The 25,794-nt window shown below is 41.9% G+C and overlaps 2 protein-coding genes and 1 long non-coding RNA gene across 5 annotated transcripts; all 3 read right to left on the reverse strand.

Annotated features, from left to right (window-relative positions):
• Positions 1-314: 314 nt before the first annotated feature.
• Positions 315-1,926, reverse strand: LOC309704737. Its single transcript, XR_014276352.1, has 2 exons — positions 890-1,926; positions 315-809 (listed from the first exon to the last, which is right to left on the reverse strand). It is a non-coding gene; the product is annotated as an uncharacterized lncRNA (long non-coding RNA).
• A 7,819-nt stretch (positions 1,927-9,745) lies between these two features.
• Positions 9,746-24,302, reverse strand: LOC309704680 (uncharacterized protein). Its single transcript, XM_082530029.1, has 8 exons — positions 24,040-24,302; positions 23,844-23,879; positions 23,450-23,761; positions 21,019-21,309; positions 20,617-20,910; positions 19,594-19,911; positions 12,608-12,745; positions 9,746-12,521 (listed from the first exon to the last, which is right to left on the reverse strand). Exons 1-8 carry the CDS (start codon positions 24,068-24,070, stop codon positions 11,791-11,793), a joined length of 2,151 nt encoding a protein of 716 aa, XP_082386155.1. The 5' UTR covers positions 24,071-24,302; the 3' UTR covers positions 9,746-11,790.
• On the reverse strand, positions 14,264-16,771 carry LOC309704703 (uncharacterized protein). Of its 3 annotated transcripts, XM_082530094.1 has the most exons (3): positions 16,268-16,771; positions 15,976-16,183; positions 14,264-15,265 (listed from the first exon to the last, which is right to left on the reverse strand). In XM_082530094.1, the coding sequence occupies exons 1-3, from the start codon at positions 16,370-16,372 to the stop codon at positions 14,577-14,579; spliced, it is 1,002 nt and encodes a 333-aa protein (XP_082386220.1). In that variant the 5' UTR covers positions 16,373-16,771; the 3' UTR covers positions 14,264-14,576. The 3 variants fall into 3 exon arrangements, with proteins under 3 accessions (XP_082386220.1, XP_082386219.1, XP_082386218.1); XM_082530093.1 differs by having other exon boundaries at positions 16,060-16,771; XM_082530092.1 differs by having other exon boundaries at positions 15,976-16,771.
• Positions 24,303-25,794: the final 1,492 nt, after the last annotated feature.

A 25,794-nucleotide genomic window follows, 5' to 3' on the forward strand; every position in this document is an offset into this window, starting at 1 on the left:
TTCCCTCAGTCTTGGTTGTCTTTGAGAGCATAATGACAATGAAGTGTACGGTGATTGGTATGTTTGTTAATTGCCATTTGGTCCCTTGTAAGTTATAAGTGACCTGTATAAACCTCATATTCTATCAGTTGATGGTGGTGGTGTACTGCATCTGGTGCAGCCTCCTGTTGAGCCAGACCAACATGCAGTTGTGAGTAATACTCCACAGATTATATGAGTGTACAGTAGAACAGCAATGTTGTTTATTTCTTTACTACAGGAAAATAATGAAGAAACATTGACAGCTGTTACAGAGGAGGAAGCAACAGAGACACTTTATGAGGTTTACATCTTTTAATACTTTGTGTACAGGAAACACAGGTGACCAATAAAGCCAGTTGAACAAAAAATCTGTTTATTCTTCTTTCAACATGTTGAGGTGATGGGTCAAAAGAAATGATTGTGACATATGGTGTCTCTGACTGCTCTTCCATCTTGTATGTCCGTGGGAGGGTCAGGATGTTCATGGTTTGGATCACTGCTGATGTTTGGTTCAGAAGGACAGTGTTCTCCTCTAATTGTGGCAATGTTGTGAAGAATCACACATGCCACAATAATGTCACATGCCCTTTCTGGGGTGACCCTGAGTCTTTGCAGGCACTGGAACCGGGCCTTAAGCATTCCGATAGTCATTTCAATTCTGGCTCTTGTCCTGCAATTAGCCAGATTATATCGCTGCTGTGGGCCCGGTTCAGGGTCAGGGTAAGGGGTAAGCAAATAGGGTAAACATGGATACCCCCTATCACCAAGCAAGTAGCCAGTGAACTCTCCTAAGACAGAAGGATACACTTCAGTTCAAATGTCCCTGAAGCAATTGGTCTTTATATATTTTAAAGTATTCTCAACTCACCATGTCCAAATTTTGTGCTCAGTGTACATTCACGGAATATTTGTGAGTCATGGACAGAGCCTGGCCGCTTGGCTTCCACATTTGTGATAATGTTGGCAGCATCACATATGATCTTCACAGTGCAGAGAACACAAATTAGCATCCATTACTATAATGAAATAATTTGTTAGTTTGAAATGCTACAGGGAACTATGTACCTGCACATTAATGCTGTGGAAAGACTTCCTGTTCACATAGTCTCCTTCATTTACTGAAGGAGCAATGATTGGAATGTGAGTGCCATCTGTACAGCCAATCACGCCTGGGAACCCTGAAAATAAATGTAAAATTTAAGTAGTAGTTCAAGTATCACCACATCATAAATTAAGTTTTGGTCATCCTGATACCTGCAATTTTGTGGCATCCCTCTTTGATAAATCTTGTGGGTCTATGACCGGGGAACACCACAAACGAGTGCAGGAGACGTTTCAGTGCAACTGTAACATTCCTGACTGCCCGACAGACGGTAGCCTTGGAAACGTGCTCAGCGTCACCAATATTATACAGAAAGCTCCCGTTTGCAAGAAACCGAAGTGCAATACAAATAATATGTACAGAACTGAGAGCATGTCCGCGATGTGTCACATGCGTAATATATGGCCTGAGGATGTTATTCAAATAACTTATAGATTGTGCTGAGAAACGGTAACGTTCGCACAGAAAATCATCAGGAAATGATAAAATGTCCAAACGCGCTCTAATCACTCTCTCCCGGCGGAGAGCTCTGCGGAGAATTTGGGCTTCACGATCTACTGGCTCTTCAAGGAAGGGACACGCCATGTCCGACACTTCCTACTGTCAGGTTTCCGACAAAGGGGCGGAGACAGTCAGGGTTAGTTGTAGTAAACCTGCTAGGGGGCAGGTTAGCTTCACGGCGTGTGTCGTCATAGTGACTCACTCAGGCTTCAGCTGAACTCGCTTTGTGAAACCGAAAACCCAGAGTTTTCGTTAACTCAGGGTATACTTACTCAGTTTTTCCACTAAACCGGCTTCCTGAAACAGGGCCCTGGAAGAATAAGTGATAGAAACTGAGGTTGCTGAGGTCCATATATAGTCTCAGCTGAGTAACTAACCACGGTGACAAATATTGCTCTAAATACAAGTAGCCACCAAAACCTGGAAGAGGATATAGAGTTCTAAGAGCCATCACACATATTTATTCACAATAAAACAGGTTTTTGTGATGTTGTCCTGGGGGATGTCAACATGAAAAGTACACAGTAAAAATTAGCACAGACAGGTGTTCATCAAAAATGAAGGAAAAACATTGTAGAAGTGATTTGACCTGAGAAAATTTTAAATTTGTGTATGTAAAGAAAGCCAGTTTAAAAAAAAGAAAAAAAGAAGAAGAAAATACCCGTGTTATGTAAGCTTTGGATAAGATGGAATTAATAGCCAACACGAGAATGAGCCCACTCCTGCACCCTGATAAGTATGAAGGCTTAATTTGTTAATGATGTAGAGTATCAGGACAGGGACAGACTGTTAAAAAGTTATGAGCTGTGTTGTTGGAGAGAAAGTGGAGTCTGTCATCCTTGAAATGCTGCCAAGACAGGCAGCTGGCAGGATTGAATGATGCTCTGCCTCTGTGCTCAAGTACAGACATAGGCTTTAAGCAACCATGAGCCACTGATAAGCGTGACAGGTCAGTATTAATATGAATGCAAAAGTGGATTTGTTAAACATGAGCCACTGATAAGAAAACGCCAATGAACACGCAATAAAGTGGACTTGTCAGGGAGAGTTTTTCACCGCCATTGGAATAGTTCAGCTCAATTTTTGTTGAAATACAGAGCTAGAAAGTTGAGTCTTTGTTTCAAAATGCTGACAAAACCTTCATCAGATACAGTCAGACACAAACAAACAGTATAAACTACTGCTCAAAAGATTGGACTCAGTTTGAAAAGTCCTTGTTTTTCATGATTAAAGTACAGTACAGCACATTTTTAGTAACAATTACTCCTGTTTTGAAAGGAATCACATTGTTCTACTTAATACACGTTTTTCATGTTAGATAATTCATATTTGACTACAAACATCTTTATACTGACAAGCAGAGCTGAAGATTACTGTGCTGATTAAAGAAACATTACATTTGGTTAATTTAGGGACTGAAGCTTCAAATTTGTGGGTTAAATTGGACTGATAAGAGATCAAATTATCATGCACCCAGAATTTCTCTCCTTGTTTAATAGAAAATCTTTTTCCTTCTCTCCCTTCCTCTGGAGGAGGGGTCCACCCTAGGGCAGAGTCCGAGAATTGGACACCGATCTTTCCTGCTGAGCTGCATCGCTTCATGGAGCAGGCAGTATTTAAGGACGCCTTGTGCCACAGAGCTTCACCAGACTCTCTTCAGACTCTCTTCACCTCTTCAGTGGTACTCAGATCTGCCTACTAGTGTTTATTTCTACTTCTAGTTATGTGGCAACTAGTTTTCTATTTGTTCCAGCTGGTCAGCTTAAGCAGATCGCGCTGGTCAAAGACCTCAAGCTATCTCCCCTTAATGGTTGTGAATGGATCATGGAACTCTGAGCCCTCCACCTGCCTGCCCGCTGGCCACCGATCCCTCCCTTTAACCCCTCTTAGCTCCTGAAATTTCACGGGAACAGTTAACCCAGATTATCTGAAACACCCCATCAATTCTCTATCACTCTCTCTACGCAAATCCCTCAGCCTAAGTCCTCTGACTTCTTGGTCACACTGCCTCTGAATAAAAAACAAACCTTTGTGATAGAACGGTCTGCCCAGTCTGAATTTCAGGTCCTGACTTCCTGCTATTGGGACATAAATTGTAGAGTCTGCCTTACAATATAAAGTGACTGTTGTTGTGATTTGGTGCTGTATAGATAAAACTGAAATGACTTGAATTAAAAAAAAAGAAAAAAAAACTTCTCTGAGAATTACATTTTGTAAGAAGTGAAAACTATTCAATGTATGAAACTGATTTTTAAAAAAATGAAGGCTTTGAATATCTGGCTGTGCCAGTGTCAGGGCTGAATAGAAATAGTTAACCAAATTTGCTGTAATATAATATTAAATGAAGATTGTTGACAATAAATAAAAATATAAACAAAACAAAATATTTTAAAAAATAACTGTTTCTGAGCTCTTTGATTCCAATTTTTACGATTGCATTGTTCTCACATAATATTAATGCTACAAATACAGGATGTAATGTTCACAGGGTGATGTTAGTACTTTGTTGTAAAGTGAAGAATGTGAATAATTCCTCCATTGTTTAAAGATTAAGTGTATACTCAGAAAACTGTGTAAGAACATAAACTTTATCTACTTTGCTGTCCTCATAATCCTCGTATAACTTCGTATCATTGCTGTCAGTACTCTCATGCTCACAGCAGGGTCCTGCTGGAAGAATTCCCAACACTATTGCATCTAAGTCAGACAATGCATGCATTTCCCCACAGTTCCAAGAAATACTCTAAGCTACCAACTTTATACTAAATGTGTGCGTACTACATTACTGTTTGGATAGTAGTTCCAAAAAGATGGGAAGAAATGTTCCCAAAACGCACTATTTCTCTGTAAATTAAGGTGGAAGAAAAGCAAACTAGCTGCTGTTCTATCTTTTTAATTACTGCTGTTGAAAAACAGTTTACAATTGGAAATAGAACATTTCAGCAAACAAAATCACTCAGTGCAGTTATCAAGAGATCCCTTCATAAAATCTGTTTCATAGATCAATTTAAAAAAATAACAGCTCGTCCAACTTTGCTTCATGCTGCATTTTTTGTTGTATCATCTCAATGTACTTTTTTCACCAACACACCACTCATTATGGAATTTCTTTTTCTTATGAAGGTGGTAAAAAGCTGTATAATATATAAACAAGGTGGAATTAAAACTGGTTTTGTCATATGAAACGGGACATGTGGCAGTAATGTGACACTGGAAAAAAAACATTTCACATACTTCCATATCTGCAGTTGAGTTTTTGGTGTCATCTGAGTTATCTTTGAAAGCATGCACATACACTGGGAAGAGATATGGGAGTCTGTATTTTTTTTATAATGATGTTATCCCTTCATATAGCCTGTAAGAATTATTATTACTCGCTCGTTGCAAAAGAATTTATTTGATATCTTTTTGTATTTCATTGACAGGTGAGGCAGTTGTTGTGATTGCAGGCATGTGTTTATAACGTTGACAATTACTGGAGTGAAATTACCCACAATAATATAAATTGAGATGCAGATATGGAAGGAAATAAAGACTTTTTCAAATATGGCTTTTCAGCCCTGATATTTTCTCAACTTCTGAGAGAATATCACGGCTGTACATAATAAAAGTCCATCAGTGTTTTGGATGCTATTCCACAAGACAGCTGATTGAAAATGCCACACATAAATGTTCCAAAAGAACAGATGAAAACAGATTTAGTTTCACTGAGACGTTCAGTTGTCTCTCTGACTTGTACACAAAATCATGTCTTTTCCTTGTAACTGTGTATACAGTTAGCTGCATTAATGATACACACGCGGTTTAAAACTTTGCACCATAATACTTAATTTTAATATAAATGTATCATAATGAACACAATTAAAACACAATGATGAAAACAAGCTTGAGAAGAATAACAAGACTTCCAGTTTTGGCATAAAGCAAATATACGAGTTCTTCGTGATTTTTAGCTGATGAAACTCACCAACCAACCCACTGCTGCTCCAGCACCAGCCACAGCGGGACCTGCAGTAGCTGACATACCAGCTGCACCTGCAGCACCATTAGACAAAGAAACTGATAAATACTTGTGCTTTGTGCCTAATGACTAAATATCACTTCAGTCCTGCTGATATCACAGTGTACTCTATCATTATCATCAAGTCATAGCATGCACTGCTGTAAAGATTACAGCCAAATTTATCTATCCATGAACTGTATCATTATCATCATCATTATTCACAGTTATTGTTGTAATGATATCATTGATGATGTCATAGTTATGTTTATCATAATGACCATAATTATCATAATGATACAGCATAGTGTCATTATCTAATCTAAAATTATGATATTTTCATGAACTTTTTATTTTTGGATGTTGTTGCAAGTTAAAATCCTAATGAAACATCAAATTATTAATTTACCTGCTGACTGCAAAACTTCCGGCTGCCACTCCTCCTCCATTAGCAGCTGCAGCAAATGACATCATGCCTGCAGCTATTCCAGCTGAGGTGAAACCAGCAGCTCCCAGAAGAGCAGGAGCAGCAACTACAGCACCTACTGCAGGAAGACAAGACATGGATCAGACCTGGATCGGCCTTCGATTCAAATGAGGTAAAGTTAAATAAACTGCTTACCTCAGGGGTGTCCAACTCCAGGTCTCAAGGGATGGTGTCATGTAGGTTTTAGGTATCACCCTGGGTCAACACACCGGAATCACATGATTAGTTCATTACCAGGCCTCTGGAGAACTTCAAGACATGTTGAGGAGGTAATTTAGCCATTTAAATCAGCGGTGTTGGATCAAGGACACATCTAAAACCTGCAGGACACCGCCCCTCGAGGCGTGGAGTTGGACACCCCTGGCTTATCTGCTCCTGCAGCAGAGCACACAGCTGTCACTACAACCCAACATAAGAACACACATTACCATCTAACTGGGACCTAGTTCAGCTGTTTTTTATAAAAGACAATCTCTATGCACAGGAACTCAAATGACTCACTGGGGTCCATGTCTTTATCTGCCCTGCGTCTGCCCTGAAATTGGTTGATTTTTATAGCAAGATAAGCCTCAGTTTTGTTACTGAGGAAAGTTTCCTTTCCTCAGTAACAAAACTTTATGTTCAGAGCTGAACAACAGAGGGCGACAGAGAGCAACACAAACTGTAGAGTGGTTTTAACTGGAACGTTTTTTCTGGCACAAAAATGCTCAGCTGTCATTAATGAAATACATGTTTTCAGACATGTTCTGGCAGACCATCAATGTGTTTAACATGTCTGAGATGATGAGATATCACTTTGTTATCAGTCCATAATGATTCAGTGAAAAACAAAAATCATTTGTATCATGTGTGACACTCAAAGTGTGTGATCAATTTGTGTTTTCACTTCAAGCCTTGGTGATCACTTTCAATTTCTGCCAGTTATAACAAGCAAAATATGTCAGACTTGGGATCCAATTATGTAAAAGCAATGATATATGTATGTATCTGTTATCTGAAAAAAAAAAAGTAAATATAATAATAAAAAAAACCAGAACACAACTTCAAAATGCTTTTCATTATTAGGGCTTTATTCAAAGTTGCACAATTTGACCGTGTTCATGTGTTTTGTAATAAAACACCACAGCGCTACCAGCTCTCAGCCAAGCTTGACGCTGATATGATTGCAACTGTTTCCAGTTGGCAGCAGTAGATATATCATTTATTATTTCTTTTTTAAATTCTAATTTCAATAATTAGCGTACACTCGCAGCTGTACTCACATAGACTCATTATTCCACTCAGGGAGAGGAGCCTAAGACTGGACTGTGTCTTTTATACAAGTAGGAGGGTCACCAGTTATTTGATGGAAAACAAAACTCCTGAAGTGGGTGTCATGTGAAATAAATAAACTTTGTAAAGTAAATAAACTTTCTTTAGTAATGATGGAACAAGTGAGTGATTTTGAGGTTGCATCTCACGGGTAAGGCAAAGAAACAGAAACCTAAAGCCAAGGAAGTAAGAATAAACACAAGCAGAATGACAATAATCCACGAATATTAACCAATAAACACCAAACCCTGGGTCCGTGATGCAATACCATGACAGATTTATAACAAGTCCCCGAACAAATACAGATAAAGCATAAGAAGCACATTACCAACAAGTGGAAAGTGCAATAATATGATCCATTATGTCTGAGTGAGAGGTCAAACAAGAAAAAAATATCTGAATGGCAATTTCATGTTTTTGTTTACTGTGTACTGTGATGGATTAAAAGAGCAGTGTGTGACTGGTTCACAATGTGGCACAATGGCTGTGGCTTAAAGGTCAAAGTTATGTTACATCAAGTGTAGCACAGATTCATATAAATTTTACCTGATGATTCTGAGATTCCTTCTCTTCCACCTTCATACCTGCTGTATAGTGTCTAATAATAGGACAGCATTAACAGTGCACAGTCAATGTCTTAAAAACCCCAAAACACACTGCATCAAAAATTGGTTCACGCCAAGGATTGGGTCCCCCGACACAAACAGAGTAACATAGTATACGCTGTTAAGTGCCAGGAGGATTGCCAGGATTTATACATCGGGGAAACCAAACAACCTCTGGCTAAGCGGATGGCACAACACAGAAGTGTTGTGGACGTTTTCCATTAAATAAAGCTGGGGAAGGCTGGGGAAACCTGCAGTCAGCTGAGACTGAAGAAGTCACTTGGATGAGTGACGAAACATTTCTCTCTGAAAACGCTACGTCCAGATGAACAGAATCAACTTTTGGAGATGTGTCTAGAAACAAGCAAATTTGCTGAACAAAATGTACAAGTGAGTCATGGTTGAAGGAAAAAAAAAGTTTCTACAACTGCCTGTGAGGGGTGCAACAGGCCAACCACCAAAGAGTCAATTCTGCAAAAGTACATTAACACAAAAGACTTAAAACAAAATATCAATAAATAAATTATCAATCTCTGTGTTTTACAAACCTCATCAGCCAGTGTATTTCTGCTAATATCTGGGCTGGCTTGTTGCCTGCTGGTGCTTTTTTCTAGCCTGTACCCTCTTTCTTGCCTTTACAGAGTGATCACGGAGATTCTTCCACAGTCTGTAACACACTGATTTTTTCTTTCCCAGTGTCGCTGAAATCTCTCCGTGAATTCATTGACATTTGGGAGTCCTTGTGCTCTCACATTTATGTGTCATACAGATGCCTGTACAGACGGACCGTGGTTTTCCCTCGAATACGTCCATAGTGGCAATTGTGCCAAGTTACAAAACTCAAGAGGTGCATTAACAGCCAAGGTAACACCAAAATGGCGGCACATGCCGTTGTGTTCTTAATGTTAACATTACCTTCATTTCTGAAGCAAGTACAGTTTTGACATGGAACTGCTTTTTTTTATTATTTATGCATCTGTATGCTCTGTGAATTTTCATTCGTCAGACATTAACTGACTACCAAGAACTGACCTAAGCAGCGACTCCGGGCCGAGCACATATTTCAAACAGCAGTCTGAGCTCATCCTTTAAGCAGTGATGAGGCCCTGTAACCCGAAACAAGACAGACTCTAACATTTCCACACTGTATGTATGTGAGCGCTGTTTGTGAACACAACAAAGAGCATGTGTCATATGTATTTGTGGCTTTTTAGGACTGTAATGCCTTCATGTGATTGGCTCAAACAGTGAACAAGAATGAATGTGATTGGTTGAAAACAGCTGGTTCATTGTGGTATTTACCACATCCTCTTGGAACAGTTTGCTGATGCAAAACACCAGAAGCTTATCTTGATGTCTGTTATTGCTGTGAAAAGTTTAATGCACCTCAAAGTGTCAGCAAATAAATATTGTTTGCATTCAGCTGACTGGCTTTACTTGAAGCATTATGGTTTGGATGAACTGGACTGCACTGGGGATTCATGGTGAAGCCACCAAATCTGGACTAAAGAAAAAAGTTCACAAGGAACAACGACGCATATGAAATAACCTAAGTCAGCTGAAGTGTGTCAGTTAGGTAGAGGATGCCAGGATCAGAAACAGAAAGAGAGACTCCAGATAGCTGCTGTGTCTGCATCTCTAAATGACTAAGATATGATTACACCACCCAGCTCAACCAGGTTATTATTCAGTTTGTCAAAACATCCAAATTAAGATTGCCCAGGGTTTTAAATGTGTGAGAATGTGCAATAACATCCAGGTGAAATTACATATTCTGTAGGAAATTTATTAGAAAAGGTGTTTACTCGCTATCTATAGTTTTACATAAATAACAAAATGAAATTTATAGTTTGCTTTTGAAAAGTGTTTGAGTATCAAGGGACAGTGTATAATACTTTGCATGTATACATGTATATATTTACAGTATGTTTTTTATATGGACAAAGTCATAATACTGGAAAATATAAAATATGATGTATGCATCTAAAATTAATTGCAATATCAGTTCAAAATAGAGGCGTCCCAGACCCAAGTCCACCATCAAGAATAACATACAGTGCAAATGATTAAAATATAAATCATCAAAAATCTAAAAGTTATCAGGGAAGGTTGTTTCAAAGAACATTTGCACTCTTTTAAACACATATCCTGGAATTATTACTAATAATTAATGTGAAGACCCACACTGATGCTTTAGTGACATCATAGAAAACAGTTTGCAAACAGTTTGTTGAAGTTGAGCTTTTCACTGTTGACTATCATATCTAAAAGGCTTCTTACAACAAACTTAGGTTAGCCAGCTAATATTTTTACAGTACATAGACAATATTTGACTAGTTTAAATTCAGATCTGGTTTTAATGTTGGAGAAAATGTACAGTATCTCACAAAAGTCAGTACGCCCTGCACATTATTGAAAAAATGTTGTATCTTTTCATGGGACAACACTGAAGATATGACACCTTGATAGAATGTAATGTAGTCAGTGTACAGCTTGTATAACATTGTAAATTTGCTGTCAGCTCAAAATAGCTCAACATACAGCCATTAATGTCTAAACTGCTGGCAACAAAAGTGAGTACACCTGTAGGTGAAAATGTCCAAGCTGTGCCCAAGGTGTCAATATTTTGCGTGGCAACGATTATTTTTTTGTTCTGAGTGAAATCTGTCCTGTTAAACTGCCGTATGGTCTTTTTCCAATGTGCTGCAGCTCAGTTTCAGGGTGTTGGCACCCTTCTTATAGCTTAGGCCATCTTTATGTAGAGCAATAATTCTATTTTGCAGATCCTTTGCCATGTTAGACTTCCAGTGAACAGTATGAGAGTGTGTGAGAGCAATAACACCAAATTCAACACAACTGTTCCCCATTTGCACCTGAGACCTTGTAACACTAATGAGTCACATGACACCAGGGAGGGAATATGGCTAATTGGGCACAATTTGGACATTTTCACTTGGAGGTGTACTCACTTTTGTTGCCAGCAGTTTAGGCAATAATGGCTGTAAGTTATTTAGAGGGGACAGCAAATTTAAAGTTATACAAGCTGTACACTGTGTCATATCTTCAATGTTGTCCCATGAAAAGACATAACAAAATATTTGCAAAAATGTGAGGGGTTTACTTACTTTTGTGAGATACTGGATATCAAAAATTATGCATGCATCCACCCATGCTTGGCATCACCCATTGGTTATTGAAATCCCACCGTGAAGCCTCAAGATGAGCAATTTTGCCATCATTCTCTTGGTGTTTTCAAACTGGTGTTTTCATGAGCAAGGGGAAGATCTGACTGAGATTAGAACTTAGGGGACACAGCTCAATCAGTTGCAAGCAAGTTGCCTAAAGTGCATCATCATTTACAAAGTTAACATCATGTTGTGTTCAATATGACTGGAAGGTGACACGACAGTTTTTACCCTTTTTCCATGCACTTCCAAAGAAGTGCATGGAAAAGAAGTAGGTGAAGCTAGAGCGGGTCATCTACTAATCGGAAGGTTGCTTTGATCCTTGGCTCCCACAGTCTGCATGCTAAATATATATACTGACCTCAAGTTGCTTTCTGATGCATCCACTGGAGTGTGAATGTGTGTGAATGTTAGATAGAAAACTCTTAAGCATCAAAAGTGCTTGTATGAATGGAGGAAAGAGGTAAGTTGCCTAAAGCGCTTTGAGTGCTCAGAGGATAAAAGAGCTTTATAAGAACAAGTCCATTTACCATTTCATACAAAAGGACGAGAGCTCATTACGAATGATAATGAGCTGGTTATGGTAAAGATACATTCTCATAGTTGTTTTCTTCATCACTAGTTTCCTCTTCTTCCTTATTGTCCACACTTGCTGAAGGCGGGGACACATTCTCATAGTTGTTTTCTTCATCACTAGTTTCCTCTTCTTCCTTATTACACACACTTGCTGAAGGCGGGGATACATTCTCATAGTTGTTTTCTTCATCACTAGTTTCCTCTTCATCACTAGTTTCCTCTTCTTCCTTATTGTCCACACTTGCTGAAGGCGGGGACACATTCTTATAGTTGTTTTCTTCATCACTAGTTTCCTCTTCTTCCTTATTGTCCACACTTGCTGAAGGCGGGGATACATTCTCATAGTTGTTTTCTTCATCACTAGTTTCCTCTTCATCACTAGTTTCCTCTTCTTCCTTATTGTCCACACTTGCTGAAGGCGGGGACACATTCTCATAGTTGTTTTCTTCATCACTAGTTTCCTCTTCATCACTAGTTTCTTCCTCATCTTGTCTGTGACAGTCTACACTCACACAGGCCTCCTTGGACTTTTTGTCATTTGGGCCTGCTTCCTCATAATCGTGATCATCATCACTCACTAGGTCCTCATAATCATCATCATCTTCATCCAGCCCAGGAGCTCCTCCTTTGATTTTTTCATTAGTGTCCAATAGATCAACATTCACAGGGTCCTCAACATCCTCATCATCATCTTCATCTCCATACTTGTAAGCATTCCCGACTCGGACAGCCACTGAAACACAAGTAAGGGGAAAGAATGTGAATATATAGTCTGATGAATATCAGATGAATAATTGTTTAAAATTTGCGAGCACACACTTTGACTGTGGATGAGAGCTACAGGCTTCTTGGCTCGTCGTTGTCTTCTCCTGCACGTCAGCCCTACCACTAACAGCAACAGCAGGAGCAGCAACAGGAGTCCAACAGATACTGAGGACAGCAGCGGCATCAAATTGACTAAGGAGAGAGAATTTGATCAGTTTGACCATCAAAACACTTCTTCACATAATGAACTACTTTTCATTAATGTTTTAATTTAGAACATGTAACTTATTTCAAGTCTGTTTCGAGAATATGGCTACAGGTCACTGAAAGGGCACTCCGCTCATCCTGTCAACACTTCTCATCTCAACTATGTCTAAAAGTTAGACACGACCACCCATTGGTTTGTTAAGTCCTGTTGTCAAGCCTTCTTAATCTCACCATTTTTGCCATTATGAAACCAAGTGTCAGTCAATGGGTGGATCTGAGAAAATGAGGGACAATGCTTGCTCATGAAACGTTTCACCTACAGGGTAGGTCTGCCCTACAGCATAGCCAGCTTTAACCTCCAGTTTGACAATACTGCAGAACATAATGTCAATATTACAGAGTAAGAGTAACATTCATCAAAATGATCATTGCTTTAATGTCTTATATTAAGTCTGACTTTCTTTTTATTTGATCTTCATGATTTGTGACTAACTTTCACATAGAATACAGGATAATGGTGTAACACATAGTGGACAGTACCTCATCCAAAAGACCGGGTCTGTTCTGACTGAGTGACTGTAAGAGGTTTGGGTATACTTAACAGATTTTCTGAGAACATTACTGTAAAACAATCTGTAATAAGAACTGGTTTGCTAAGATCTTTTTTTATTTTGTGTCATCAAAAACAAATGGGGTCTTTTGAGGATGGCTGTAGCTCAGGTAGAGATGGGTATTGTTTAGGTTTTATCCGATACCGGTGCCAAACCGGTACTTTTGAAACGGTTCCGGTGCTTAAAGAATGGAGAACACAAACTTTGTCCAAAAACCTCTCATGTTCAGCTGTTTTTTTTGTAAAAAGACAACAATGTTAGCCTTTTCTGCAGCTATGGGGCATATATGGCATCACTCTTGGCTGGAAGCAGTGCTTAAACAATGGAAAAAAAACACAAACTTTGTCCAAAAACCTCTCGTTTAGCTGTTTTCCACTTTTTCTTTGGTCATTTTAGCCTTTTTGGCCAGGGTGAAGGGAGTATCTGCCATCAAACAGGAAGACAGCCGCATGTAACTACGACGGTGTTTGCTATTTCACCTTACATGCATTAATGTAATAACGTGGTTAGCCTACTCAATGTAAATTACACACGAACAACATTAAGCTACTCACGCAGAGAAGAATGGCTGCTGCTGCATCATCATCCTCATCATTTCTGCTACACTGGCAGGGCTACGGCTACACCCTCAGTAGATGTGCTCGGTGTGAGGTCTCGCAGCAAGCTATCAAATACGGCGCATTTCTCGGCTTTAAGAAAAACCTGCTATGCATCGCCAGGTGTTTCATCGGATTTGAGGAGTTGCCTCCTTTGCACAGTATCACCTTAAAGCACTTGTTGCAGGCTGCTGAGTTTGCATATTTTGCTGTGAAGTACAGCCAGTGTTACACCCCGGCCTAGGCAACCGGAGTGCAACACGAAAAAAAAGTAAAAATAAAGAAAAAAAAACACACACAAAAAAACCCCACTAAAGCTCACCACCAAAAATCCCAAAACGAAAGTATCGACAACTGTTTCTTCAAAGCAAAATACGATATTTATGTACATCAAAACACAAAACGTCAAACTATTTACAACGGGGGGGAAGATCGCGACCTTGACATACAGAAACACAGGGCTTAAATACATAGAAGGAGCAATCAGGGAATGGACCACAGGAGGGAAACACAGCTGGGGCAAATTAGAACTGACGAGACAGGGAAAATGTAAACTGAACACACTAAGATAACACAGACTTTCAAAGTAAAGCAGGAAATACATAACAGTCACGCAAAAACAAAACACTGACAACACCGAAACGTAACATTTCCCCCTACCCAAAAATCAAACATGTAACCCCAAGTGAAATGTTTGATAAAAAGCGGATGAAGGCTGGTGGAGGCCGGAGCGGTCCCACGGACCCTCCAGCAGACGACGAAGGCCGGGGCGGTCCCACGGACCCTCCAGCGAAGGCGGATGAAGGCTGGAGCGGTCCCACGGACCCTCCAGCGAAGGCAGATGAGCAGCCCACCAGCTGCACACACGGACACGCAGCCCACCAGCTGCAGAAGGCTGGAGCGGTCCCTCGAATCCTCCAGCGAAGGCGGATGAAGGCTGGAGCGGTCCCACGGACCCTCCAGCAGACGACGAAGGCTGAGGCGGTCCCTCGGACCCCCCAGCGAAGGCAAATGAAGTCTGAAGCGGTCCCACGGACCCTCCAGCGGAGGCAGATGAAACTGATGGAGGCCGGAGCGGTCCCCCTGACCCTCCAGCAGACGACGAAGGCTGGAGTGGTCCCACGGACCCTCCAACGAAGGCGGATGAAGGCTGGAGCGGTCCCCGGGCCCTCCAGCGAAAACAGACGGAGGCCGAAGCGGTCCCTCCCTCGGACCCTCCAGCGAGGACAGACGGAGGCCGAAGCGGCCCTCCCTCGGACCCTCCAGCAACGGCGAACGGCTGAAGCGGCCCCCGGACCCTCCAGCGAAGACAGACGGCCGAAGCGGTCCCCGGGCCCTCTAGCGAAGACAGACGGAGGCTGAAGCGGTCCCCGGACCCACCAGCGAAGACAGAAGGCCGAAGCTGTCCCTCCCCGGACCCTCCAGCGATTGGACGAGCCCCCATATGTTACACCCCGGCCTAGGCAACCGGAGTGCAACACGAAAAAAAAGTAAAAATAAAGAAAAAAAAAACACACACAAAAAAACCCCACTAAAGCTCACCACCACCGGCGGACGGCTGAAGCGGTCCCCGGGCCCTCCAGCGAAGACAGACGGAGGCTGAAGCGGTCCCTCGGACCCCCCAGCGAAGGCGGATGGCTGAAGCGGTCCCACCCTCGGACCCTCCAGCGACGGCGGACGGCTGAAGCGGTCCCCGGGCCCTCCAGCGAAGACAAACGAAGACTGAAGCGGTGCCTCGGACCCTCCAGCAAAGGCAGACGAAGGCCGGAGCGGTGCCTCGGACCCTCCAGCGAAGGCGGACGAAGGCTGAAGCGGTCCCTCCAACGGACCCTCCAGCGAAGACGGACGAAGGCTGATGAAGGCTGGAGCGGTCCCACTGACCCTCCAGCAGACGACGAAGGCTGGAGCGGTCCCTCGGACCCTCCAGCGAAGACAAACGAAGGCTGACGAAGGCTGGAGCGGTCCCACTGACCCTCCAGCAGACGAAGGCCGGAGCGGTCCCTCGGACTCTCCAGCGAAGGCAGAGGAAGGCTGGAGCGGTCCCACGGACCCTCCAGCGAAGGCGGATGAAGTGTGGAGCGGTCCCACGGACCCTCCAGCGAAGACAGACGGAGGCTGGAGCGGTCCCTCGGACCCCCCAGCGAAGGCGGATGGCTGAAGCGGTCCCACCCTCGGACCCTCCAGCGACGGCGGACGGCTGAAGCGGTCCCCGGGCCCTCCAGCGAAGACAGACGGAGGCTGAAGCGGTCCCTCGGACCCCCCAGCGAAGGCGGATGGCTGAAGCGGTCCCACCCTCGGACCCTCCAGCGACGGCGGACGGCTGAAGCGGTCCCCGGGCCCTCCAGCGAAGACAGACGGAGGCTGAAGCGGCCCACGGACCATCCAGCGATAGGACGAGCCCCCATATGTTACACCCCGGCCTAGGCAACCGGGGTGCAACGCAGGAAAATAAAAATAAGGAAAATAAAACCACGAAGGCCCTCCACCAAAATCCCAAAACGAAGGTGTCTCAAACGAAAATATTAACAAACCCATTCACAACTATTTACAACAGACTATTTATTTACAACAAAAACACCAAACTATTTACAACACGGGGGAGATCGCGACCATGACACACTGAAACACAGGGTTTAAATACATAGAGGGAGCAATCAGGAAATGGACCACAGGAGGGAAACACAGCTGGGGCAAATTAGAACTGACGAGACAGGGAAAATGTAAACTGAACACACTAAGATAACACAGACTTTCAAAGTAAAGCAGGAAATACATAAGTCATGCAAAAACAAAACACTGACACACCGAAACGTAACAACACAAGGCGCCAAACTATTTACAACGGGGGGGAAGAAGATCGCGACCCTCGGACCCTCCAGCGAAGGCGGACGAAGGCTGATGAAGGCTGGAGCGGTCCCACTGACCCTCCAGCAGACGACGAAGGCTGGAGCGGTCCCTCGGACCCTCCAGCGAAGACAAACGAAGGCTGACGAAGGCTGGAGCGGTCCCACTGACCCTCCAGCAGACGAAGGCCGGAGCGGTCCCTCGGACTCTCCAGCGAAGGCAGATGAGAGTCCAGTAAGATCATCCCTGGGCGATTATCTAAGCCGAGGACAGGACAGCCCAACCTGCTACTCTCCTCCGCCCTGCGGCGAGGACCTCCAGGACGACCACACTTACAGCACCGCCAAATCCCCCAGCAGGCTGTGCTCCTCCCAGGTCACCTCCCCTTCCTCCCCCGTGGACGACGACGACATTATCGCCGTGGAAATCCAATCAGACGTCAAACCCGAGCCCCGGGAGATCCCACTGGACTCTCACGTCACCACTGCCGCCACCACCACTACCTACATTTCCCAGCAGCCCCCGCGCGGACAGAGACGTAGTTTGGGGGGAGCCGGGACTCTGGCTGGGAGCAGTTTGCCCTGGACCAAAAGCCGAGCGAGAGGCATTAGTGACACGCTGCCGCTGAAGAAGCGGCGCGCGGCGACGGTGGAGAAGCCGCCGGAGAGCGACGACGAGGAGATGAAAGAGGCGGCGGGATCGCTGCTCCACCTGGCGGGGGTTAGAGCCTGCCTCAACAACATCACAAACCGCACCGCCAAGGGCCAGAAGGAGCAGAAAGAGGCCCTGAGAAACTAAGACACACACACATAGAACAAAGCATAGACACACACACACAGACGGCTTATAGCTCCAAGCACACACACACAGATTTACACACACACACACACACACACACACTAGGTCAACAGGTAACATTACTACAGCATTAGTCTCAACGGACACTTGTCATCTCCCTCTATCTATCTGCAGGGCATTAGGTGAATCCTACTTATTTGTGGCAATATCAAAAATCTATGTTTTCCTACATGTTCAGCAACACTAAACATCGATGGGTATTTCTCATATGTCTTTGTTGGTTTTTTGTTGTTTAAAAAGGGGATGAAAGCCATAAAAAAAGGAAAAAACAAAAGCACGTTTTGTCACTAATTTGGACGAGCGCGACAAAACCGAGTCACGTTGCCGGGAGGGGGAGGGCGGGAGCTGATGATGGCTGTTTGTCTTACCTGTTTGTTTCTATGTGAATCTGTAGCAATCTTGCAGTGATGCCGGCAAAGGCGGGTCGGCTGCCCGCCGGCATCACTCTCCTACATCCACGAGCACAAATGTGAGACTGTGCCAAAGATAAGCGACCAGGTTGCTTCATGTAGCCGATACGACAGCTGACAAGAAAAAAAACAAACACAAAAAAACCCCACTAAAGCTCACCACCAAAAATCCCAAAACGAAAGTATCGACAACTGTTTCTTCAAAGCAAAATACGATATTTATGTACATCAAAACACAAAACGTCAAACTATTTACAACGGGGGGGAAGATCGCGACCTTGACATACAGAAACACAGGGCTTAAATACATAGAAGGAGCAATCAGGGAATGGACCACAGGAGGGAAACACAGCTGGGGCAAATTAGAACTGACGAGACAGGGAAAATGTAAACTGAACACACTAAGATAACACAGACTTTCAAAGTAAAGCAGGAAATACATAACAGTCACGCAAAAACAAAACACTGACAACACCGAAACGTAACACCAGACTTTTGACCGCTTCACCTTGGGCATTTTTAATCTGTAGCTCTGCTCTAAAAGAACGTACGTACCTGGACCCGCCTACTATCCTCGGAAACGTAAAATGATTGGCTAAAATCTAAAGTGTATCACAACTCAGGAAAAAAAAAGCACCGAAATGTGCGCTGCTTTTCGGTCTGGTTACTACCGTTTATGTCAGAACCGGTGCCATCATGGCACCGGATACCGGTACCCATCCCTAAGCTCAGGGGGTAGAGCAGGTCATCTACTGATTGGAAAGGGGGTGGTTCAATCCCTTGCTTCCCCAGTCTGCATGCCAAATATCCTTGGGCAAGTTATTAACCACCTGATGCATCCATCAGAGCAGCGGTCCCCAACCTTTTTTGCGCCACGGACCGGTTTATGCCCGACAATATTTTCACGGACCGGCCTTTAAGGTGTCGCGGATAAATACAACAAAATAAAACTAGTACCGGTACCGAAAAAAATAACATTTATTCATAACACACGTGAAAAGACCCAGGAAAACCGAGTAAACGATAAAAACGATAACAAAATAAGGCTGAAAACCGATAAAAACCCTGAAAACCATACATTTCCCACCTGAGCCTCAACTCTCGCGGCCCGGTACCAAACGACTCACGGACCGGTACCGGTCCGAGGTCCGGGGGTTGGGGACCACTGCATCAGAGTATGAATGTTAGTTAGAAGGCACTGACAAGTATAGAAAACAGTGCTTGGTTAAATGTGGCGTGTTGTACAAAGACATTTGAGTAGAGACGAGTAGAAAACTGTTATATAAGAATCAGTCTATTTACCATTTTATTTTTATACTCTACCATTTTCCTCCTTTATGACTTCTCTTTGTGGTCTTAAATGTATACATTTATAACAAGACTGGGAAACATAAGCTAATGCAATGGTCACAGTTTGCATGGTACATACAGCTACAGCTACCACAGTCAGTCTGATATTTTTATGTTATTTTTTGCTTTTATACAAAAATCCATGAATTCAACACTGTACTTACATTTAATGATGACACTAATCGGTGCCAATACAGCAGATCTGAATGTCCGTGTGGACACTGTGACCTCGTACACACAGCTGTAGTTGCCCTGCCGTTCATACTCAGCTACAGGGAAACTAAAGGAGGCTGAGTTGTTGACTGCTGGCTCTGTGAGGTTGGAGCCAGAGAAGCTCAGAATAAAATGTCCACTGGAAAATGTGGAGTTAATGGAACAGGTGAGGACAAAGCTGTAACCCCTGGTGATTTCGGCACCTTCAGGACCCCAGACAAGTCCTGCATTAGGAGACGTCAAGGAGATGCTGGGCCTCTGCAGTCTCACTGTGTGAAAGAAAGACTTACCATTAAGAAGGGCAGCAGAAACAAGTCCAATGGTAGCATTTCATGCAAGTTAGCTTATTATTTATGAATCATCATTAACCAATCAACATTAGCCATGTATTTTGTGATCTACCGAATGTTAACAGCTGTTTAATGTTCTACAGTGGCGGTGTCAAACATAAGTCCCAGGGGCCAGAATCGGTCTGCCAAAGACTCCAATTCGTCCCACTGGATATGTGTAGGAGGGCATAGATTTTTGCTGCTGTTCCTACTGATAAAGATCCCTCTCGTGGTCATTCACATTACACTAAGGAATTAAGTAATAAATAAATGTTGAAATGACAGAAAAGTTCCAGCATTTTTTTTTTTATATAGTGGGTCAACAGTAATAAAACCAAAAAAAAAAAAACAGTTTATTAACTGCAGCCGCGTTTCTGCGAGATTATGCAGAAAAAACAAGATGTACTTTTGAAATTGCGCTTTTTGTTTTATATGAAAAAGTTAATATCTATATTTTTATTACATAGATAAACATAAATTAAAGCTGTTGATATCTTATGACAAGTAATTTCTACAGTTTATACAACACTATTTGTATAAACTGCAAAAATATAGCAAATAGCAAAAATGTAAAGATCTGTAAATTTGTATTATTTTTATTTAGTTTTGATCTTTTTATTTTACCCTTTTATTTATTGCTCTTACCTGTGACATTGAGTATGACACTGTCACTTAGCGGGGAATTAAAGTCCCGCCTTGAGCCCTTTTTCTGATACTGACACTGGTACGATCCCTCATCATCAAAGTCCACAGAAGAAATATTGAAGGTAGCAGAGTTTGTAGCTGAATTTTGGGTCCTGTTGAATGAATCTGATGTTGTCATCAGAATGAACGTTCCACCCAAAACCTGAGTGGAGATTGAACAAGTGATTGCAATGTTCTGACTCCAGGTCACCTCACCAGCAGGACTGATGGAGATATGGGGTTTGGGGAAGCTTACTGAAATAGCAACACAGAATTAAAGTTTTCATTTTATCACCAGTTTACTGATTAGATTATACAAAATGGAATATACCATAAAACTTGGGAAATTGGATTTATCCTTACCAGTAACAAAGAGTCCTACAGAGTTACTAAAGGGGGAGGAGAACTTTGAACCCTGAATGCTTTCCTCGTACTGGCAGTAGTACTGTCCTTCATGACTGAAGTTCACTTTGTTGATACTGAAGATAGTAGAGTTGGAATTTGAGGTTTTAGTCTCCATGAATGAGTCAGACGTCTTCTTGAGGATGAAAGTTCCATCTGATGCCTGAGTTGGGACTAAACAAGAGATGCTGGCACTCTGACCCCAGGTGACCTCACTGTTATTTATGGAGATCCTTGGCTTGGGGGGGACCCCTGAAACAATAATTTGGCATGTGGTAAATGTACACCGTATTCTCCTTTTAACTTAAGCATCTCTGGTGTAGTGCCAGCATTGTGACAGTAAAATGGCACTAGCACTGGTTTTCCTGGTCAGTATTTCAACATTTAAGAGACATTTTTGGTTTGTTGGGGTGGTGTTCTACCAATCTATGGTAAATGGCCAGTATTTATATAGTGCTTTACTAGTCCCTAAGGACCCCAAAGCGCTTTACATATCCAGTCATCCACCCATTCACACACACATTCACACACTGGTGATGGCAGCTACATTGTAACCACAGCCACCCTGGGGCGCACTGACAGAGGCGAGGCTGCCGCTGCCTTTTCATATAATCTATTTATCAAAAGGTCGGTGGTTCAATCCCAGACTGCTCCGGTATGTATGCCAAATATCCTTAGGGAAGATACTAGACCCAAGTTGCCCTCCAGTGCACCCATCAGAGTGTATCTGTGTGAATGTTAGATAGAAAGCATACAAAAAAAGTGCTTGTATGAATGAGAGTGGTGTAAAGCGCTTTGATAATTTTTGTATTATCCATCCATTTTCTAAATGATGGCACCCGTATTTGGTTTGCATTGCTTTGTTGCTCATTTGAATAAGTTGCTGGTCTGAGCTTTGATGGCGACTTTATGAATGAGGAAATGAAGTTTCAGGCAGCTGGTTGATGTGCAGCAGGACAACAGGATACTCTGTTGAAGAAAACCTGCCAATGAGCTGGTTAAGGTTACAATCTGTTTCTCAAATAAGTGACTCGGAGTGAACCAGACTCAAAAGTAACTTTAAAAAACACATAGGCAGCACACAGATGACGAAACAGAGGAAAATCCTGACATGCTCCTACAGAAGCCATGACACCATGAAAGTATGGCCCTGACTAGCATGCAATACTTGAAAATTCACACGTCCTGGATTTTTTTTTTTTTTTTTTTTACAGGCAGTTGGCCTGTCAGTGTTAACCTTACATTTACCTAAACTGAATAAATAACAAATACAAACAGAGCCAAAAGTTCATTGTGAAGAACAGGAGAAAAAAAAAAGGCAACTCCCTCCGCTCTGAACCCAGAGATGTACTTCTGAATTATTTCCCTATGCGTCACTGTCAAGTAGTAATACCACATTACTGCTGTTCAATGTGCCGCGCTGCTAAATTAATCCTTTTCCTGTCAGCATCACCTTGCAAAGCAACTAATGCTTTGATAATGAGATCAAAGGTATCTGCAGGCAAGCTCAAGATCAAAGATAACGAACAGAAAGTAGAGCAGCTGAAGAATAGTCACACAGTAGCAGGCAGGACGATTTCATCATTTGTTGAGGTGCTCGATGATACCACAGTGATGTTTCCCACAATATGTCGACCTGCTGAACATTTTAAATTTTTAATTCAATCATCAAAAAACTACCTTACAACTTCACACTGTATTTTCCTGTTGCCTACTTCATATTATTTATTGGATATAGAATTGTAAACTGTGTGTCATTTTTAACTTCACTGAGTATATGTTTTAGTTGTACGCTTGATTAATCATGCTGATCTGTCCGTTGTGTGTGAAAATATGGCAGCCATGGTGTTGATGTTGATTTTGGTCATACAGGCTGTAACATTACAGCTGAGAAAGGACAGTCTTGTGAAAAAGAACATTTTCAAAGAACTCTACGAACAATTAGAATAATTAGAAAGTAACTGAAAAAGTCTCGTTCAGGGTTTCAAATTTTGTTTTTATATTTGATCTTTACTGTCAAAACCTTAAACAGCACCAAGTCTGCAGCTGTGAGAGCAAAATCTAAAACTGTTGGGAACAGGTTATGTTTGAGATTAAAATCAGTTGGAAGTTCAAAGTTCATTTTCACTGATTCTTTTATTTACAGCAGCTGAAGAGACTTGTGTCTCAGAGAAGAAGAAAATCTTATTTTAAAAAAAGATATGCATTTACATTTTTGTTGGGAAATATAATTTACTAGTAAATGTTTTCTCCAATGAACAAAGTGTAGTAAAAACAATATAATATACTAATTACATTATTTATTAACGAAAAATAATAATCACTTCACCACTTTTAACAACTTTTATTATGAACTGATATCACGATAGGATTTAACTGAAAGTTTGCTCACCTGAACATGTGACACCAGCATCCTCATTATGCCCACAGTTATGTGTCCCAAATCCTCTGTTTCGACACTCAGTTAGAGAACTCTCACTTCCTGAACAGGCCACATTATCAAGCCAGATTTGTCCTGTACCTTGACCAAAGTGAGCTGATCCATAGGTATTTACTGCTGCCCCACAGCCCAGCTGTCTGCAGACCACTTTTGCATCATTTAAGTCCCAGTCATCATCACAGACTGTTCCCCAGGAGCCACTGTGATAGATTTCAACTCTTCCAGAGCACCGAGTGGACCCAGACCCAGCTAGTCTGATCTGACCTATCAAGAACGTTATATAAACAACATTTTAATATTTCCCTTAAAGGTTTTCCTTTAAAAAAAGACATAGGAACAGACTGACCTGCAGCAGGTGACGGTGAGGCCAAGAGACAAGAAACTATTGGAGAGGAAACCATGCCATTGCTTATTACATAGAAATGTTCTTGTTGATATGCAGTGATGAATATTTGCATTGAAAATCAAACCCAAAATCCTATTGATACTGTGCCTGTACAAAATTACAAAAAACATTATACATTATAGAAAATCTGTCTTACCGAGGGTAAAAAAATGCTGTCTGCCCCACATGGCGTGTCATTTATGAGATCCAGAGAACACTACAGAGAACCAAAATTGTTCACAGTGCTTGTCCTCCCGAAACACTTCCCCTTTCGTTTTGTCGCGGGTTTTTTTTTTCCCATCAACCGACACGGGGCATTAAAACTATGCAGAATTAAAGTCTGAAGTTAACACACTTTGTCCAGCAAAAAAACAATCGCATCTATACTTCTGACTGAATGTTATCATTCTGCTTTCTGCTGCCAGCCGTGAGTACAGATTTGATCAATGAAATCAATTTAGTTTCACTGTAAGTTTATCGCCATTCGTTGCCAAAAGTGTCAATCAAAGCGCGTATCTCCCGTCTCAGGCCCTTCTATCGTGAGATAGTTAGTCTCAAAAGATTGGAAAATGGTTACGATATTACCCACAAGTGTAAACTAAGATTTACATATATGCGCGCACACAATGATTTGTGTGTAATTCCGCGTACTCAGAAATGCGTGCAACAGTCCACACATGCAATTCCACAAATCAAATAGTTCAATCAGTCATCAGTCTCACTTTCAAAGACCTTCACGAGCTTACTCGTCTCTAAAAATTATTTCAGACATTGTTTATGCTCACATCACGGTTTATGTGCTCGCGGAGTTTTGAGAGATTTACACACTTTTCATCTTTCCACGGGGCTACAAACACAAGAGGCGCTCCATCCCTAAATGAAAACTGGACGTTTGAAATTCCTTTGAATCTTTAAATTACGTCCAACAAAACGATTTTTTACCAGAAATTTCCCAAAAAAAAAAATTAAATTAAATTTAAAAAAAAATAAATAAATAAAAAATAATTAAAAAAAAAATAATAATAATAAAAAAATATATATATATATATATATATATATATATATATATATATACACACACACACACACACACACACACACACACACACACACACACACATATATTTAAAAAGGTAATTTTTAATAAACAAAAAGGTAATTCTGAATACATCTAAAAAAATGTATAGAGTGCAAAAGTGTGGTAAAACTTTTTGCCCCCTTTTCCATTCACTCATTATTCATGTCTAGCAACCCTATCTAGTCTCCAAGCTAGAAAGGAATAGGATTGTCACTACAGTGTTGCCACAATACACATCCTTTTGAGGTCCAAGAGTTGAAGATAAGCTTTGTGAAATCACTGAAATAAGTCAGACTTGTGCATGCATGTCAGTGTAAGCTGGCTTGCAATTAGACCAGATAAGGCTTTGATGCAGCAGGTGTGTTATGTGGAAGCAAGTGGGATAGACAGCCTTGATCAAATTCAAATGTTATTTGTCACACGCACACACACACACACACACACACACACAAAATACAATATGTGGAGAAATGCTTATTGCTGTGCAATGCCCATTAAACGACAGTAAAGAATTTACAGATAATGATAAAATTTACAGATTTTACCTTAGAAATTTACAGTAAAAAAGAATGTGCAAATAATGATTTAAGAGAGAGATTATAAGAAGTGTGCAAATAAACAGAGTGTGTGCGGTGATGTGATGTATGAGAGTCCAGTCCTACACCTGGTTCAAGTCCCAAATAGCCTGGGGGACAAAACTCCTCTTTCACTCTGTTTTGACCTTAAGGGAGCGGAAGCGCTTCCCAGACCTCAACAGTGAGAAGAGTCCATTGTTGGGATGGGAGAGGCCCATCATGATCTTCCTGGCTTTGTTCTTGCACCACTTGGTGTAGA

Source organism: Aulonocara stuartgranti, assembly GCF_965226115.1.
Source record: "Aulonocara stuartgranti genome assembly, chromosome: 4".
Classification (NCBI taxonomy): Eukaryota; Metazoa; Chordata; class Actinopteri; order Cichliformes; family Cichlidae; genus Aulonocara; species Aulonocara stuartgranti.